This window comes from Aotus nancymaae, unplaced genomic scaffold (genome assembly GCF_030222135.1).
Source record: "Aotus nancymaae isolate 86718 unplaced genomic scaffold, 86718_ANA_hifiasm-v0.15.2.pri h1tg000049l, whole genome shotgun sequence".
Classification (NCBI taxonomy): Eukaryota; Metazoa; Chordata; class Mammalia; order Primates; family Aotidae; genus Aotus; species Aotus nancymaae.
This window is the reverse complement of record NW_026988463.1, coordinates 19,933,472-19,951,536: the sequence shown is the minus strand read 5'-3', so window position 1 is coordinate 19,951,536 and position 18,065 is coordinate 19,933,472. Positions and strand designations below refer to the sequence as shown.

Below are 18,065 nucleotides of genomic sequence, written 5' to 3'. Positions count from 1 at the left end.
CAGGCTGGAGTAGCGCAGTGGCACAATCTCGGCTCACTGCAACCTCCACCTCCCAGGTTCATGAGATTCTCCTATCTCAGCCTCCGGAGTAGCTGGGATTACAGGTTCGTACCACCATGTCTGGCTACTTTTTTGTATTTTTAATAGAGACGAGGTTTCACCGTGTTAGCCAGGATCTCCTGACCTCATGATCCACCCACCTCAGCCTCCCAATTTGCTGGGATTACAGGAATGAGCCACTGCGCCCAGCTGGCTTCTTTTAACTTCAATTTGCAAAACCTGTCGACAAACCTTTTGTCAGTTTTTCAGACCTGCTTCCATCATCTCCACCGTCAAGGTGTTGACCTGGCTCCTTCAGAAAGCCTGGATGCCTGATACGTTCCTTACAATTCTTGGTATATTACATTGTCATTGTCTTGCTTGTTTGTGAGCTCTCTTGGGGTAGGGGACAATCCTTGCCTCTCTCATCTGGCATCCTTCCCATCCGAGAGGAGTCTATACATTTTTGTAGGAGTTGCATCTTTTATGGCTCAAAGCCCCAAAATGCTTCCTTTGCTCTCTAGGCACTGTCATTTGTGATGAAAGGGGAATAACAGTGGCGTTCCGGAGCAGTCCTGGCACCGAGAAATGGCATGCATCTGTGGTGGGTAGGTAATGTGTGTTATCTCATCACAGTCCTGATTAGCAGGAAGCCTTTGGCTTGGACCAATCCTGTTTGGGGAGCAGAGTACCCAAACTCCTGCAGCAATGGCATCCAACTCCCATGATGCCATGGGGCTACCTGATTTGCATGAGGCCACCCAGCATGGAAGAGCTGTCTTCTTTGAAAGTGTGTCTTACATCAGCATCTCTGGGAAGTTTCTGGTTGCAAGTCCTAGTATCTCAAAGCTAAAGTCCTATCACCAGTTGGGGCAGAAGTAAAGGGAATGAGAAATGGACTGGTGGTCTTGATTCTGTAGCTTTGGACTGTCACTGAAATGTACTCAGCCATCCTGTCTAACCTGCTCTGGCTTTGGCAGATCCCTTTGGTCTTGACATGCCGAACTGCCCTTACCTCTTGGACCCAGAAAAGCTCACCATGAGGGCTACCTATGATAACTGTACCAGAAGAGTGGTAAGTAGTTGCTTTGAGCAGTACTTGGGGTGGCACATAGTAACCTATAGTTACTGGTAGTAAACTTGGCTAAGAACTTATTCTTTGGAGTAAAGCAGTGGCTCTCAACCAAGGGGGTGGTGTCTTGTGTCTGGATCTTTTTTTCTATTATCTGTCCAAGCTTGGCGTGGTGCCTCACACCTGTAATCTCAGCACTTTGGGAGGCCAAGGCGAGTGGATCACCTGAGGTCAGGAATTCAAGACCACCCTGGCTAACATAGTGAAACCTCATCGCTAGTAAAAATACAAAAAATGAGCTGGGTGTGGTAGTAGTCACCTGTAATCCCAGCTACCTGGGAGGCTGAGACAGGAGAATGGCTTAAACCTGGGAGGTGGAAGTTGTAGTGAGCCAAGATTGCACTCCAGCCTGGGCAACAAGAGCGAAACTCCATAAAAAAAAAAAACAAAAAAATATGTCCAGAGGATGTTTGGCAACATCTAGAAACATCGTTGGCTATCACAACTGGGGGCGGAAGAGTTGCTACCGGCATCTAGTGGGTACAAGCCAAGGATGCTGGCAGACACCCAACACTACCCAAGGTGCCTCACCATAATAGAATTACCAGGCCTGCGATGTCAGTGTTGAGGATCAGAAACCCTGCTGTTTCAGTACTTGAGCCCTTGAGCCCCAGCTCCACCACTACTTAGGAGTAATTTCCAGCAAGTTATCTAGCCCTTTCAAGCCTCTGCCCATTAGAAAATGAGAGTCATGGTACCTGCTCCATGGGGTAACTAAAGACTAATGATGTTCTACAGATTAAGATCTGGTTCTGAACCTGGATACAACAAATGCTGAAACATTAGCTATTTTGATCTGTAAACCCTCACATGAGATGGAAGGCTATTTTGGTGCTAGCAAATAGAAAACACCACTGTTATAGAAACAGGTGTTAAAAGGCAAACAGCAGCTAAGCAGTAAGGGTTTTTCTATTGCCAAGCAACAGTTTTGCCCAATTAGGAATATTAGAAGCAATAAAAGCAAACTGTCTAAGCAGAAGCTAGCAAGTTGTAGTTTGGAAAGTTTGGATGTAATTGACTAGTTGGACATAGGCCTGGGTGAGTTCTGGGAATCTGCATGCCTGACAGTCTACACCATCTGATTCCGGTGCAAGTAGTCAGCTGCATAAACTTTGTGCAGATACATTTTTAGACCCTACTCTGTAAACAGGCTTGAACTGTAAGTCATCTGGTCCACTAAGGCCCTCTATGATCAACCAATGAAGTAATCATATGTCCTTCATGAAAAATCCAGTCATTTCTTTCTAAAACAGACCTTCTTAACCATAGAGGGCTTAGAGTTGCATTCTCTTAGACCCAGAGACTGCCAACCATAACCTGTGGATGGCCAAATCCAGTCCATGGCCTCTTTCTGAGACAGGCTTACTTTGTAGCCCAGGCTGGAAAGCAGTGGCTGCAATCATGGCTGACTACAGCCTGGAACTGCTAGGCTCAAAGGATTCTCTCGCCTCAGCCTTCCAACTAGCTGCAGCTACAGGCATGCAACACTATGCTCGTCTAATCTTTGTCTTGTAGAGATGGGGGTTTCACCATGTTGTCCAGGCTGGCCTCAAACTTCTGGCCTCAAGGAATCCTCCCACCTTAGCCTCCTAAAGCACTGGGATTATAGACATGGGCCACTGTGCCTAGTTCCATGGCTGCTTTTTGTCTGTCTTCAAAGTAAGAACGGGTTTCATCTTAATCTTGAGACAGGGTCTCACTGTTGCCCAGGCTGGAGTGCAGTAGTATGATCTCAGCTCACTGCAACCCCCACCTCCTGGGCTCAAACAATCCCCTACCCTATGTCTCAGTACCACCTCAGCCTCCTCAGTGGCTGGGACCACAGGCACACACCACCATGCCCAGTTAACTTTTGTATTTTTTTTTCGGTAGAAACAGGGTCTCCCCATGTTGCCCAGGCTGGCCTTGAACTCTTGAGCTCAAGCAATCCGCCTGCCTTGGCCTCCCAAAGTGCTGGGGTTACAGGCATGAGCCACCATGCCCAGTTGGCTTTTATCTTTTTAAATTCTCTTAAGGAAATATGCTATGTACTTTACGTGACCCACAGAGTCTGAAAGAGTTGCTAATATATAATGGAAAAAGGTTGGCTGATCCTGCCTTTATACTGAGTTTCCTAAGGTAAGGGGTAATAGCAAAGGTAACTCTACCCAGCACAATGGCAGCTACTTAAGTGCTTAATAAGTATTCAGATAACCTGGGTAGATGGGTAGAAGCCCCATATCAACTCCATTCAGCCAGGACCAAGGTATTGAGACACAGGGTAGACATAAGAGAAACAGAAACGGAACTCCATTTCCTGATGCTAAAACTGGCCTATCAGCATGAGTCTTTAATAACAAATTGCAATGAGCTAGCTAATCTCCTGGTAGAGGAATAAGGTACCTTCCAGCACTTGTGGTATTGGCAACTTTAAGGGTTTTGCCACTCAGGTGGGTCAGATGGTATTCTAGAATCCCAAGGAGGTACCAGCACTTACTCTATTCCCACTATGCTATTTGTACACAGCATGGTGGACACCAGATGACCATCAAGTTCATGAATGATGATGCTGCTGTAAGACACGGAGCTGTCATGTACCAGTTCTTCTGTCCAGCTGTACAGGTAGAAGAGACCCATGGGCTTTCAGCAGCTACAACCTGCAAAAAGGATTCAATGTCTGTGAGTGAAATGGGTTGACTACTTGAAGTATATGGCTATTGCAGGGGGAATGTGATGTTCTAACCAGGGCTGCGCTTAGAAATTGGACCAGGATCTAATCCTGTATTTGCCAATTTTCTGTGTGATGATGGTTTAACCACCCTGAGGCTTTGTTTCCAAGTCCAAAATGATAGAACAATCATGTTCACCTCATAGGGTGGCTCTAAGAATTGGCTGAGTGTATACATGATACTTGGCACATGGGAATAGAAAGGGTTTTATTGGTAGTTATACTCACACTAATGATCTGACAAATGGAATGTGTGCCATGTTCCAGGTCCCACCCCAGATGCTAAGATGCAGTAAGTGAACAAAACAGCCCAGTCGCATCTTCAGGGATTTATAGTCTAACATAGCTAATGTCTACAACGGACAACAAAAAAATAACGCTGACATAAAAGCAACACCATAACAATGATAGAACTGCATGGCTTTACACAGTACCTGACTTCTATGGACACAGGTGAAAGGGTAAATGTTTAAGAACCGTGTTCCAGCTGGGTGTAGTGGCTCACGCAGTAATCCCAGCACTTTGGGAGGCCAAGGCAGATGGATCACCTGAGATCAGGAGTTCAAGACCCGCCCAACCAATATGGTGAAACCCTGTCTCTGCTAAATACAAAAAAATTAGCTGGGTGTGGTGGTACATGCCTATAATCCCAGCTACTTGGGAGGCTGAGGCAGGAGAATTGCTTGAACCCAGGAGGCGGCAGTTGCAGTGAGCTGAGATTGCACCATTGCACCGCAGCCTGGGTGGCAAGTGCAAAACTGTCTCAGAAAAAAAGTATGCCAACTTACAGCTGGAAAGGAGCTTAGATCTTCCAAGTGCCTCTTGGGATCAGAAGTTCAAAGAAGTATAATGACATCTAAGGGCTCAGTCAGGGTTCATGTGCTTTTTCTACTGCATCCCACAACCAGGCTTCTTGGTGTGATAACTACACAGCAATTTCTCTGGCAGGTGACATGAATTCAGAAACATCCACCTCCAAATCAAAGTCTTACATCACAATTCTCTTCTTCCAGTTTTCTTTGCCACGGATCTTCTCTGGTTTGGCTGATGCCACTCAGGTATGAAAGAAGATTTTAAAAATCAGAACTTAACCTTTAATTCTGTTAAAGGTGATATTGCATTTAACCTGATAAATCATTAGACTACCAGAGACTTGGTTAAGTGAGCACCAGCACCCTAAACAAAACTTTTGACTTCGGCAGGCAGAAATTCAGATGGGATGGAGCATTGAGGTTGGTGATGGTGCAAAAGCCAAAACTCTGACCCTGTCAGAAGCTATGATGGAAGGCTTCAACCTCCTATTTGACAACAACAGGATGACCTTCCACGTGCCATTCAATGCCACTGGAGTGACTCACTATGTGGTAGGTGTGGAGTCTTTCTTTGTACTACCAAAGCATAGGCCAGTATTCCTAAATCCAAGCATGATCTCAACCATGTCTTCACATTAACTTACAATACAACCCATTCAAGCATTTTAATGCCTATTAAGTGCCAAACACTTCCCTGGGTATCCATGCCTGTAATCCCAGCACTTTGGAAGGCTGAGGTGGGCAGATCACTTGAGGTCAGGAGTTTGAGACCAGCCTCGTCAACATAGTGAAACCCTGTTTCTACTAAAAATACAAAAAAATTAGCTGAGTGAGGTGACGCATACCTATAATCCCAGCTACTCGGGAAGCCGAGGTTAGAGAATCGTTTGAACCTGGGAGGTGGAGGTTGCACTGAGCCAAGATGGTGCCACTGCACTCCAGCCTGGGCAACAGAGTAAGACTCTTTTTCAAAAAAATAGACATGATCCTTACCTCAATCTGGTCTCTTTTTCATAGTCTTAAATTTATAGTACAACATAGAATAGGCATATTCCTAAAAGCTTTATGGGTTAACGGGTTCTGTTTGGGTTATTGTTGTCCTATCTTTTATAGCAAGTATTGGTGCTTTCTAGGCCAATAGTCTGAATACTATACTAAATGAATTCATCTGTTAAAGTACCTAGGACAGGTCCTGACACATAAGGGCTCAAATGTCAACCACTTCAAGAATAGTCCTATTTTCCATTAAGAACACAAATGGATTGAGGCTTAAAAACGTTGTCTGGCTGCTGATACTTTAAAACAGTCATGGAGTAAGGACAAATCTTATATGCCCAGAAGTAATTGGCTACAGGTGATCTAGACAACACTCTTCCAGATGTTAGAACAAGGATTAAGCTGGGCGCGGTGGCTCACGCCTGTAATCCCAGCACTTTGGGAGGCCGAGGCGGGTGGATCACGAGGTCAAGAGATCGAGACCATCCTGGTCAACATGGTGAAACCCCATCTCTACTAAAAATACAAAAAATTAGCTGGGCATGGTGGCGCGTGCCTGTAATCCCAGCTACTCAGGAGGCTGAGGCAGGAGAATTGCCTGAACCCAGGAGGTGTAGGTTGCAGTGAGCCGAGATCGCACCATTGCACTCCAGCCTGGGTAACAAGAGCGAAACTCCGTCTCAAAAAAAAAAAAAAAAAAAAAAAGAACAAGGATTAAAACTAGTATACCTCCAGAACAGTCATTGGACAAACACCTAAACCCTACTTGTGTCCAAGTAGTGCTCAATACTTGAATAGATGCTTGCCAAGATGATGCTTACTGGTTAGAGACTCAAGTAACCAATATTTTTGAAGTTCACTGTTATTTATCCCCCTAGCAAGGTAACAGTCATCTCTACATGGTGTCTCTGAAGCTTACATTTATAGCTCCTGGGCAGAAGGTGATCTTCTCTTCACGAGCTATTTGTGCACCAGGTAAGGTCCCAGATAGCTGCAACCTCAGTGTGGGAGACATTGTCCTAGAAGCTTAATCAAGGCTGGTAATTGGCATTTTGCTGTCATTCCTTCCAGATCCTGTGACCTGCAATGCCACACACATGACTGTCACCATACCAGAGTTTCCTGGGAAGCTTAAGTCTGTGAGCTTTGGAAACCAGAACATTGAAGTGAGCCAGTTGCATGACAGTGGAATTGATCTAGAAGCAACAGATGGCACAAAATTGCATTTCAGCAAAACTCTGCTCAAAACGAAAGTATGTTCAATTATCAACCACTGAACTCCAGAGTCCTGACTTGAAGTACGCTGTTATGGGTAGTCCCGATACAGCTGAAACTTGCCCATAAACTAATTGCCAACATAACAGATTCAAACTCCAGAAGGCCTCATTTGATCATCTTGTATACGTGAAATATCAAGTAACTGAAGTTCATTATCTAACACGAAACCTCTCTAACCTCTGTCCTGAAAAATCGTCTAAGTCTTAAAATTGTCTAAGCCCCCAACTGAGTAGTAGCAACTACCTGTCAAATACCTAATGGTGAACCTGTCCTGGTCAATGAACAGGACACCTTAATCTAAACAAAAGGGTCCCGTCCTGTCACTGTTGAGGTTAGTCTTCACTAGAACTGCCAGGGATACCGAGAATAACCTTAGGTTGGGGGTACATGTTATGCAATCGCATTTTATAACATCTGCAGAGTCCTTTTGACTCAGACCTGGCTTGGCAGAGGATTCCACTATTGTTTGGAATTTGATCTGTTAATTCAAGCTTTAGTGCCTAGTACAAAGAGTACAGTGCTGGGTATGCCAGGGCATGAGTTTAAAGCAATAAATCTCCTGCCTGGGGATGCACCCAGATTGGAGGAAGTGATAGGGTGTCTGTTGTTTTGGTTTAAAGGGAAGCCAGATAAGTCTGGAATGTGTCCTGCAAGTGATCAGTGGACTTCCTTCCTGCCCCCCCGTGATGGTTCCAGGCCCCAACAGGCTATGGCTGCTAATTGACATTCTTTTCTCATTTCAGTTGTCTGAAAAATGCCTACTCCATCAGTTCTACTTAGCTTCACTCAAGCTGACCTTTCTCCTCTGGCTGGAGACGGTATCCATGGTGATCCACCCTGAGTGTCTCTGCGAGTCACCAGTTTCCATAGGTAAAGGCCTTTTATTAAAACCATGTTCTACTTTTTCTCTCCCTTAGCTCTTTTTGTAGGAAAAATGTATAGAAGGTCACATTCGGATGTATTGCTTACAGATTGAAGAAACTAAAGACTAGACAGATTAGAAACAGTCTAACTGCTATGATGGGGTCCTAAGTATAAGATTTTTAAGATCTTTACATAGGTAGATCTCATGGTAACTGCTCTGTGGTTAAGTAGTCTAGATATTTTGACTTAGGAGCCTGAGCCTACCATCTAGGTAAGAATGTGCAAATTTCTAATTAGGATTAAAAGTTTAAGTTTCTTCCTCCCCAAACTCCTGCAAATTCTTAAAGGAATACAGAGTGAGTATCTCTGGTTTAGCATTGCCTCCACCCTGTGCTTCTGTTTAATCTGATCTGCACAGGTCAAGCCACATAGGGAAAATAAGTTCCTGCCTCAGTTTGTCCCCAAAGTACTCAGGATTTGTGAGTATACAAAGAAAGGATGCAATAACATAGGTGCTGTACTTAAAACCACGTTAAGTTTAATCTTAAGTCACTTCCGCCCTTCATCAGGATTCTCACTGACCTTATATAGCACTTGTTCCTACATTTCCTGGTCCCTCCTTTGGATGAAAAGTTCTACTCTTATACAGAGCAGTTAACTTCAGCTCCCCTTGTAATTCAAGCTGCTGATCAAGGTGTCCTCACAAAGAGTTTAAGACAAATTCCAATGGCTCCTGCTAAGATAGAATTCCTCCCTTGTAACACATCAAGTTGGGAGAGGACAGTGAAATGGCAGACAACCTTGTTTTCTCTAAACCTTCACTGCTGTCTAGTTACAGGGGAGCAGTGCACCCAGGATGGGTTTATGGACTTCGAGGTTTACAGCCACCAAACACAACCAGCTCTCGACCTGGGTACTCTGAGGGTGGGAAACTCATCCTGCCAGCCTGTCTTCAAGGCTCAGTCCCAGGGGCTGGTACGGTTCCACGTACCCCTGAATGGATGTGGAACAAGATATAAGGTTAGTACTGGCTGGATGGTATGAGGTTAAGACTCATCTTTGACATAACTGGCTGTTAATCCACTATCTCTGACATTTAAGTTCGAAGATGATAAAGTCATCTATGAAAATGAAATACATGCTCACTGGATGGATCTTCCTCCAAGCAAAATATCTAGAGACAGTGAGTTCAGGTGGGGTACAATTGCTATTTGATTCTTAAGCTCCAATTTAAACTCAAGCGATTTTTTTTTTTTTTTTTTAAGAGAGAATCTAGCTCTGTCACCAAGCTGGAGTATAGTGGTGTGAACTTGGCTCACTACAACCTCCGCCTCCCGGGTTCAAGCAATTCTCCTGCCTCAGCCTCCCGAGTAGCTGGGACTATAGGCGCGTGCCACCATGCCCAGCTAATTTTTATATTTTTAGTAGAGCCAGGGTTTCATCATGTTGGTCAGGCTGATCTCGATCTCTTGACCTTGTGATCCACCTGCCTCAGCCTCCCAAAGTGCTGGGATTACAGGCGTGAGCCACTGCACTTGGCCCTAACTCAAGCAATTTTTTAACCTAAAATTCTCTGTACCCTCCCTCCTCCAAACTCTTACAGAATGACAGTGAAGTGTTCCTACAGCAGGAATGCCATGCGACTAAACATCAATGTTGAAAGTCTTACTCCTCCAGTGGCCTCAGTGAGGTCAGGTCCATTTACCTTAATCCTGCAAAGCTACCCAGGTAAGAGACTGCAGTTTGTGAAATCACCTAAATATTCTTGAACTCCTCCCTAAAATGAACTTCCTGATACTGCCAGATTAACAGAGTGGTGGTGACCTGTGAATATGTGCTGCAGCCGTCAACTATTTGAATACCATTCAATTTCAGGTAATTCCTACCAACAACCTTATGAGAACAATGAGTACCCTCTAGTGAGATTTCTCCGCCAACCAATTTACATGGAAGTGAGAGTCCTAAACAGGGATGACCCCAACATCAAGCTGGTCTTAGATGATTGCTGGGCAACGTCCACCATGGATTCAGACTCTCTCCCCAAGTGGAACATTGTCGTGGATGGGTAGGTACTCCCTGTACTATCGAGTTGCCCTGCTAATCCATCTGAACTTGCCAGTGACGGGAATAAATGCTCTTGGGCTTCAGAAGGGCATTCAGTCACGTGAGACCCTGATGTAGTCCTTGTTTTCTAATCAGGACTTGTATTGCCTTCTGGTTTTGTTTGTTTGTTTGTTTTGTTTTGTTTTGTTTTTTCCTGAGATGAGGTCTCAGCCTGTCACCCAGGCAGGAGTGCAGTGGTGTGATCTTGGTTCACTATAGCCTCTGCCTCCTGGGTTCAAGCAATTCTTCTACCTCAGCCTCCTGGGTAGCTGGGATCATAGGGGTGTGCCACCAAACCCAGCTAACTTTTGGATTCTTTGTAGAGAGAGGGTTTTGCCACATTTGCCAGGCTGGTCTTGAACTCCTAACCTCAGGTGATCCACCCACCTCAGCTTCCCAAAGTGCTGGGATTACATGTATGAGCCACCATGCTTGGCCATGTGCTGCCTTCTAATCACCTTTTGAATCTTAAGAAATGAGATCCTCCCCAGCCCCAGAAAGTCTGGCTCTAACACAGATTCATTATCTGGAAAGACTGATCTCTAGTCCCTATCCATCTGTTGAACAACCACCACGTGCCAGGCCCAGTGCCATGTATTCCACATCCACTAGTTGTACTAGTCATATTACTTCCTGAAGAAACCCTAAGCTTGCTGCCTAAATAACCAGCCCAAAACAATACCTAAGCAATGGAGCTTGGATTAGAAATATCCATCTGACTCTAGAATCTGAACCCTATGAGGCTCTGAGGTTGTAGCCACACACTTGTACATATAAGTGTTCATCCTCATTGCTCTCCTGCCAGGTTCTATCCCACTGGATCTGGATCTCACTCATTCTTATGGAATAGTCTGCACTTAGCTAGAACTGCACCTTTGCTTTCTTGAAGCTGTGGTAGTTCAGTTGATAAGCTTTATCTTTTTTTTTTTTTTTTTTTTTTTTTTTTGAGATGGAGTCTCGCTCTGTTGCCCAGGCTGGAGTGCTGTGGCGTAATCTCAGCTCACTGCAGCCTCTGTCTCCCGGGTTCAAGTGATTCTTATGCCTCAGCCTCCTGAGTAGCTGTGATTACAAGCACGTGCCACCACAATTGTCTAATTTTTTCTTTTTTGAGATGGTATCACTGTGTCGCCAGGCTGGAGTGGAGTGGCACAGTCTTAGCTCACTGCAACCTCTGCATCCTGGGTTCAAGCAGCTCTCTGCCTCAGCCTCCTCAGTAGCTGAGATTCCAGGCTCCTGCTACCATGCCTGGCTAATTTTTTTGTATTTTTAGTAGAGATGGGGTTTCACCACCTTGGCCAGGTTGGTCTTGAAGTCCTGACCTCGTGATCCACCCACCTAAGCCTCCCAAAGTGCTGGGATTACAGGCATGAGCCATTACGCCTGGCCTTAATTTTTGTACATTTAGTAGAGACAGGGTTTCGCCATGTTGACCAGGCTGCTCTCAAACTCTTGACCTCAGGTGATCTGCCCACCTTGGCCTCCCAAAGTGCTGGGATTACAGGCATGAGCCACCGTGCCCCACCTCAGTTGCTAAGCTCTTAACTTCAGGTACACTCCAGCCTCAGGACCGTGAGTGGCCAATGCATCCACACAGCTGATTCCTGTACCTCACTGAAGACAAAATGTTCCCCCTTATCCATGAGGATGACCCTACTTTCCCTTTGCCCTGGTTTATCTCTTCTTTCCTTGGTTATTATATTTACCACCTAACCTGCTATGTTCTTTATAGCATCATTCACCTGCTGGCACATAAAACTATAAAACATAAAACTACTTGTCACCAACATACATGCCTGAGATACAATCATATTTTTTTGTGGGTACATTCTTAATGGAGTTTGTAAGATGTTTTGAAACAGGCATGCAATGTGAAATAAGCACATCATAAAAAACTGAGTATTCATCCCCTTATTCATCATTTGAGTTATATGCCACCCAATTACACTTAGTCATTAAAATATATATGTATATTTTAGATGGAGTTTTGCTCTTGTCGCCCAGGTTGGAGTGCAATGGTGCAATCACGGCTCACTATAACCTCCACCTCCTGGGTTGAAATGATTCTCCTCCCTCAGCCTCCTGAGTAGGTGTGATTACAGGCGACTGCCACCATGCCCAACCAATTTTTGTATATTTAATAGCAATGGGGTTTCACCATGTTGGCCAGGCTGGTCTCAAACTCCTGACCTCAGGTGATCCACTACATTGGCCTCCCAAGTGCTAGGATTACAGGTATGAGCCACCATGCCTGGCCTATAATTTATTATTGACTATAGTTGTCCAACAGCACTCTCAAATAATAGGTCTTATTCTATTTAGTTTTGTACCCATTAACCATCTCTCCGTCTCCCCCCAGGGCCCCTCTACCATTCCTAGCCTCTGGTAATCATCATTTTACTGTCTGTCCATAAGTTCAATTGTTTCAATTCTTAGCTCCCACAAATAAGTGAACATGTGATGTTTTTCTTTCTGTGCCTGGCTTATTTCATTTAACATAATCTCTAGTTCCACCCATATTGTTGGAAATAACTGGATCTCATTCTTTTTAATAGAATAGTCATATTTGGAAAGAAGCCAGTGTCTTCTGAAATGATATAACTTGTACTTCTCATTTAGTTGGAAAATGGGTACTGCTGAAAGAGTTAAAATATAACTAGCATATACAACTTATGACTTCATAGGTATTATAGGTCAGGTATGAAATGCTGAACAAAACAAAGGCGCCGGTAGAAGGTAAATATGCCAATAGTCCTGAAGACGTGACGTATGACTAAATCTGGGCAGATGTTGAATTTGACTCCAGGATGCGTGTGACTGACACCCCTTCCTGGTGCATACCTCCTAGCTGTGCATACAACCTGGACAACTACCTGACTACCTTCCATCCAGTTGGCTCCTCCGTGACCCATCCTGATCACTTTCAGAGGTTTGACGTGAAGGCTTTTGCCTTTGTATCAGAAGCCCACGTGCTCTCTAGCCTGGTAAGTGATTCAGAAGTCACCAGGGACAGGTTAAATGTTAGTGCATCGATTCCACTTAACTCTCTTCTGTCTCCAGGTCTACTTCCACTGCAGTGTCTTAATCTGCAATCGACTCTCTCCTGACTCCCCTCTGTGTTCTGTGACCTGCCCTGTGTCATCTAGGCACAAGCGAGGTAAAAACTTCACATCCCTGTTTCTGTGATTCTAATTCAAAGCAAAGTAAGTATCAACTTTTCAGAATAGATGATCTTAAGGACAGGTATGACTAATTCTTCACTTAGTGTCAAGAGCTCTTGTTGTCTGTCAAAACTTCTTCTTGGCCCAGTCTACCTTACTCATGTGATGGGTCTAAGATGAACAGGTTCTTGTCTAGTTCTATAGACAAGTTCTTTAAGAATCAATCTTTTTTTTTAAGACTGAGTTTCACTCTTGTTGCCCAGGCTGGAGTGCAATGGTGTGATCTTGACTCGCCACAACCTCTGCCTCCTGAGTTCAAGCGATTCTCTTGCCTCAACCTCCTGAGTAGCTGGGATTACAGGCACATGCCACCATGCCCGGATAATTTTGTATTTTTAGTAGAGTTGGGGTTCTTCCATGTTGGCCAGGCTGGTCTCAATCTCCTGACCTCAGTTGATCCACCCACCTCGGCCTTCCAAAGTGCTGGGATTACAGGCACAAGCCACCACTCCTAACCCTAAGAATCCAACCCATTTTTACAATAAAGGGCATAACCTCTCCTGCAAAGGCAGGACAAAAGACATGAACTAGATATCCCATAGAGCTTCTGCTTCTAAGCATTCCATTGACACACGTCTTGAACCACTATTCCAGAGGCCAAACACAAACTCAATTGTCTGTCTCCAGCCACAGGGACCACCGAAGCAAAGACAATGACAGTCAGTCTCCCGGGACCCATTCTCCTGTTGTCAGATGACTCCTCATTCAGAGGTATGGACCTAAAGCCTGGAGTACTTCCTGGATTCAAGTTCTTGGCTTTTTATGCCAAGAGGTCAATGCTTACATATACCATGTACCTGTGGTAAGTCTAAACAATAGAAGAATAAAAGACTGTCTCTCTTCCCAGAGGTAGGCTTCTATTAAGTCTCCTGTGTACCCTCTGAGAAATCACATCAAAGCCAATGGGATCATATCTTCTACCTACTGATCTAGAACTTGGTCTCTAACCTGTTTTATCTACCTTATATCTGTACAAAGACTCATATAGGATTCTATATGGCTCTACCTTAGTCATGATCCTCTTTCATGGATATCTATAGGTTATTTCCAATTTTGTCCTCAGTCCATATTGGAATCCTTTCTTTTTGGAGATGGAGTCTCGCTCTATTGTCCAGGCTAGAGTTCAGTGGCGCAATCTTGACTCACTGCAACCTTCACCTCCTGAGTTGAAGCGATTCTCCTTCCTCAGCCTCCTGTGTAGCTGGGATTACAGGCATGCACCACCATGCTCAGTTAATCTTTGAATATTTAGTAGAGACAAGGTTTCACCATATTGGCCAGGCGGGTCTCAAACTCCTAACCTCAGGTGATCCACCCACCTCGGCCTCCCAAAGTGCTGGAATCACAGGCATGAGCCACCACACCCGGGCTGGGGTGGGAGGAAAAGATTCCTCTTAAATCTTTGACTACTATGCAAGAAATTCAGGATATGTTTCTAGTAGAATCAGGTCAGAGCATGGGCATCTTAACATGCTATGGCCAATCTTGTCTGTATTAGTTTATGTTCCTGTTATCCCATATCTTTACCTGAGAAAGTCGTAATGAACCTGTGGGATCACACCCTCAGCGGACAGCTAACCACATCGACTAGCATGAAATGTTGTATTAAACAAGCTGAGACTCTCAGGTTCTTCCCAGGTGTCGGCCCATCTGATCTGAGGCTGCTAAAAGCAAGTGGGAGCCGTGGGGAGAAGAGTAGGAGTGAAACAAGGGAGGAGGCAGGCTCACAGGGTAAGTTTATTCAATGTTGCAAATTTCCCAAATAAGCTTAGTTTTATCCCCTTCTCTGGGGAGCCTTAGGTAAGGCTTCAACTTACCCTTGTTTAAAAATGCTGATCTTAAGACTCAGATGTCTGCTTCCTTTGTAGATGTTACGGACACCAAAGGGCACAAGACTACTGGGAATGTTGCTTCTAAAGCTGTGGCTGCTGTGGCTGCTGTGGCCACCTTAGCAGGTGTGGTGGCAACTCTAGGCTTCATCTGCTACCTGTGCAATTAAAGGATTGTGTCAAATCACTAATTGGACTTATAAATAAAGCAGTCAAAATAAGCCTCTTGCCTTCTATGTTCTCATTAAGATGAGATGACAAGGGATCGTTTCTTTCGTTCTTCACTGTAGAGGCATTTACCTACTCACGATCCTCTGGACGGGCTTTGTGTACAGATACAAATAGGGGAAGTTTATGGTAAAATTGATTCCTGTCATTTGGCTTCTTCTGATCCTCTAACCCCAATACATGAATCCTCTGACGCTCCCAGGCAACAGTAGGGCTTAACTACAGCCCACCTCTGGGGATACACTTGAGTCTACACTCCTACTCGCATAGGATAAGAAGCCAGCAAGCGACCCTTGATCACTAGCATAAATCCTACCCCCTATTTTTTTATTTATTTTTTTTTTGAGGTTGAATCTCACCCTGTTGCCCAGGCTAGAGTGCAATGGCTCAATCTTGGCTCAATGCAACTTCTGCCTCCCAGGTTAAAGCAATTCTCATGCCTCAACCTTCCAGGTAGCTGGGATTACACACATCTGCCTTCATGCCTGGCTAATTTTTTGTATCTTTAGTAGAGATGGGGTTTCATCATGTTGGCCAGGCTGGTCTTGAACTCCTGACCTCGTGATCCACCCACCTCAGCCTCCCAAAGTGCTGGGATTACAGGTGTGAGCCACCGTGCCCGGCCCTCCCATCCCCCTTTTTTAAGGGAAGGGAAACCAGATGTTCCTAAGAAAGTAATATAAGAGCCTACTTCAAGGTAATTCCTAACTCAAGTTACACTCAAGCGTACGACTTTCCTGAGCTTAAAAGGACTTAGTTACCTTCTCACTCACAGTCATAACTAAAGATATGCAATCTTTGGTAGGGAAAGGAATTCTAAAGTACCAGCTTCCTAAGGCTCAATTATAACATTGCAAGTATCAGACTCTACCATTCAACTGAGGCTTCAGTTACTTTTCCACTACCTGCATTTGATCTTGATCTCCTGAGGCCCTCTTCCTGAGGGTGTCCAGACTTATTCTAAGCAACAATTATGTCACCAACATGACTGGTATCTGCTTTACACTGCAGCTCTTCGATACTTCAAGATAGAAGGAAATTCACTTGTATTCCACTAGAAAACTCGAGTCTAAAATTTTTGCAAGGAAATATTTCAAATCTATACATGGCAGAGGGGAGAAAAAGTGATGAAAGCTTCCAGTGACTGGACTTAAATGTCAGCTCAGAGTCGCATTCTCTTGGGTTTTTCAGTATCTAACCTTGAGGTTGAACATTGTGATGGCTATCTGGTCATCTCGTGGTTTTCTATAGGCATGATCTCGGCTGATTGCAACTTCCGCCTCCTGGGTTCAAGCGATTCTCCTGCCTTAGCCTCCCGAATAGCTGAGATTCCAGGTACCTCCCACCACGCTGGGCTAATTTTTGTATTTTTAGTAGAGATGGGGTTTCACCGTGTTGACCAGACTGGCCTCAAATTCCTGACTTCAGGTGATCTGCCCACCTAGGACTCCCAAAATGTTGGGATTATAGGTGTGAGCCACTGTGCCTGGCACCTGTTCTAAAGTTCTGCTGCACAGACTTAAAAGGTAGCTTTCTAAATCCTTTGGTTAGGTCTTATAGGTAAGACTCAACTCTGCTGTGTGGAAAGAACCACTCCTACCTTTTTGGAGGGTCTGGCATTTCTAGAGTAATAGGGTCAAAAGCTCAAATCATCTCATCAAAACCCTTCTTTGGACCTTGCTTTTACGGATATCAGGCATTCTGCTAATGATAAAGCAAGAAACAGTCTTAGATTTAAAATTCTATGTGACTTTATCAAGTTGTATTATACATCATAACTAAATTTCATGTACCATGCTTTTTAATGGCATTAAAAATAATGGCCACTTAAATGGCTTCCTGACCCTATGTGGTAGGCTGAATGACAACTACCTTCTGACCCACATCTAGGAATTACATCCTAATTCCTAGAGTCTGTGAGTATTACTTTTGCATGGCAACATGGACTCGGCAGATATAATTAAGTGTCTTGACATGGTAAGATTATCCCAGTGGGCCCAATTACAAGTGTCCTTATAAAACAGGAAGGTCAGCCGGGCACGGTAGCTCATGCCTTTAATCCCAGCACTTTGGGAGGCTGAGGCATGGGGATCACCTGAGATCAGGAGTTTGAGACCAGCCTGGCCAATATGGTGAAACACCGTCTCTACTAAAAATACTAAGAACTAGCCAGGCATGGTGGTGGACACCTGTAATCCCAGATACACGGGAGGCTGAGGCAGGAGAATAGCTTGAACCCAGGAGACAGGTTGCAGTGAGCTGAGATTGCACCATTGCACTCCAGCCTGGGCAACAAGAGTGAAACTCCATCTCAAAATAAATAAAAACAGGGAAGTCAGAATTGGAAGTATCCATGGAAGCAGAAATTGGAAGGATACAGGGTCTCAGGGAACATAAGCAGCCTCCAGTGGGGGAACAAGCAAATATTTTCCCATAGAGCCTCTAGAAAGAGCACAGCTCTGCTGTACCACTTCAGACTTCTGACCTCCAGAATTATGAGATTGTTTTATGCCATTAAGCTAACTTGTGACAACAACAATAGGAAATTAAAACTACCCACAACTTGAAAAACGTGGCTTAAAAATGTGCATTTTACAGATGAGCAACTTGCGCTCTAGAGAAGCTTGTCCAGGATGTCATAGCCCCTTGATTACAGTGCTAGAGCCTCTCATCTGCAAGTCAGTCCAGGTGTGTAGAGTCACAAGTTGGGATCAAGGTCCCCTGGGTCTCAAGGCAGCCCACAGCATGACTTGGTTCTGATGTGTTTATCAAAAATGCTAAAGCAGAACTTTGAGAGTGGAAAGCCAAGCTGGTGTGGAGCAGCTGCCGGGATGAACACTTGTTGCCATGGTAGCCTGG

General features: G+C 44.6%; 1 protein-coding gene across 1 annotated transcript; it reads left to right on the top strand.

Moving 5' to 3' along the window:
* The first annotated feature begins 253 nt into the window (after positions 1-253).
* Positions 254-15,179, top strand: ZP2 (zona pellucida glycoprotein 2). Its single transcript, XM_021672307.2, has 18 exons — positions 254-395; positions 564-647; positions 1,020-1,114; positions 3,677-3,829; positions 4,892-4,936; positions 5,081-5,242; positions 6,565-6,661; positions 6,758-6,939; positions 7,708-7,834; positions 8,661-8,848; positions 8,930-9,021; positions 9,432-9,556; positions 9,704-9,893; positions 12,777-12,912; positions 12,989-13,085; positions 13,777-13,860; positions 14,788-14,880; positions 15,018-15,179. Exons 1-18 carry the CDS (start codon positions 368-370, stop codon positions 15,146-15,148), a joined length of 2,109 nt encoding a protein of 702 aa, XP_021527982.1. The 5' UTR covers positions 254-367; the 3' UTR covers positions 15,149-15,179.
* Positions 15,180-18,065: the final 2,886 nt, after the last annotated feature.

Bases quoted from the DNA above. Each gene is read 5' to 3' on its own strand.
- ZP2 (XM_021672307.2), top strand. From the start codon at position 368: ATGCCTGATACGTTCCTTACAATTCTTG. The intron at 6,940-7,707 runs GTATGTTCAATT...TTCTCATTTCAG, and splicing joins AAACTCTGCTCAAAACGAAA to TTGTCTGAAAAATGCCTACT. The intron at 12,913-12,988 runs GTAAGTGATTCA...TTCTGTCTCCAG, and splicing joins CCCACGTGCTCTCTAGCCTG to GTCTACTTCCACTGCAGTGT.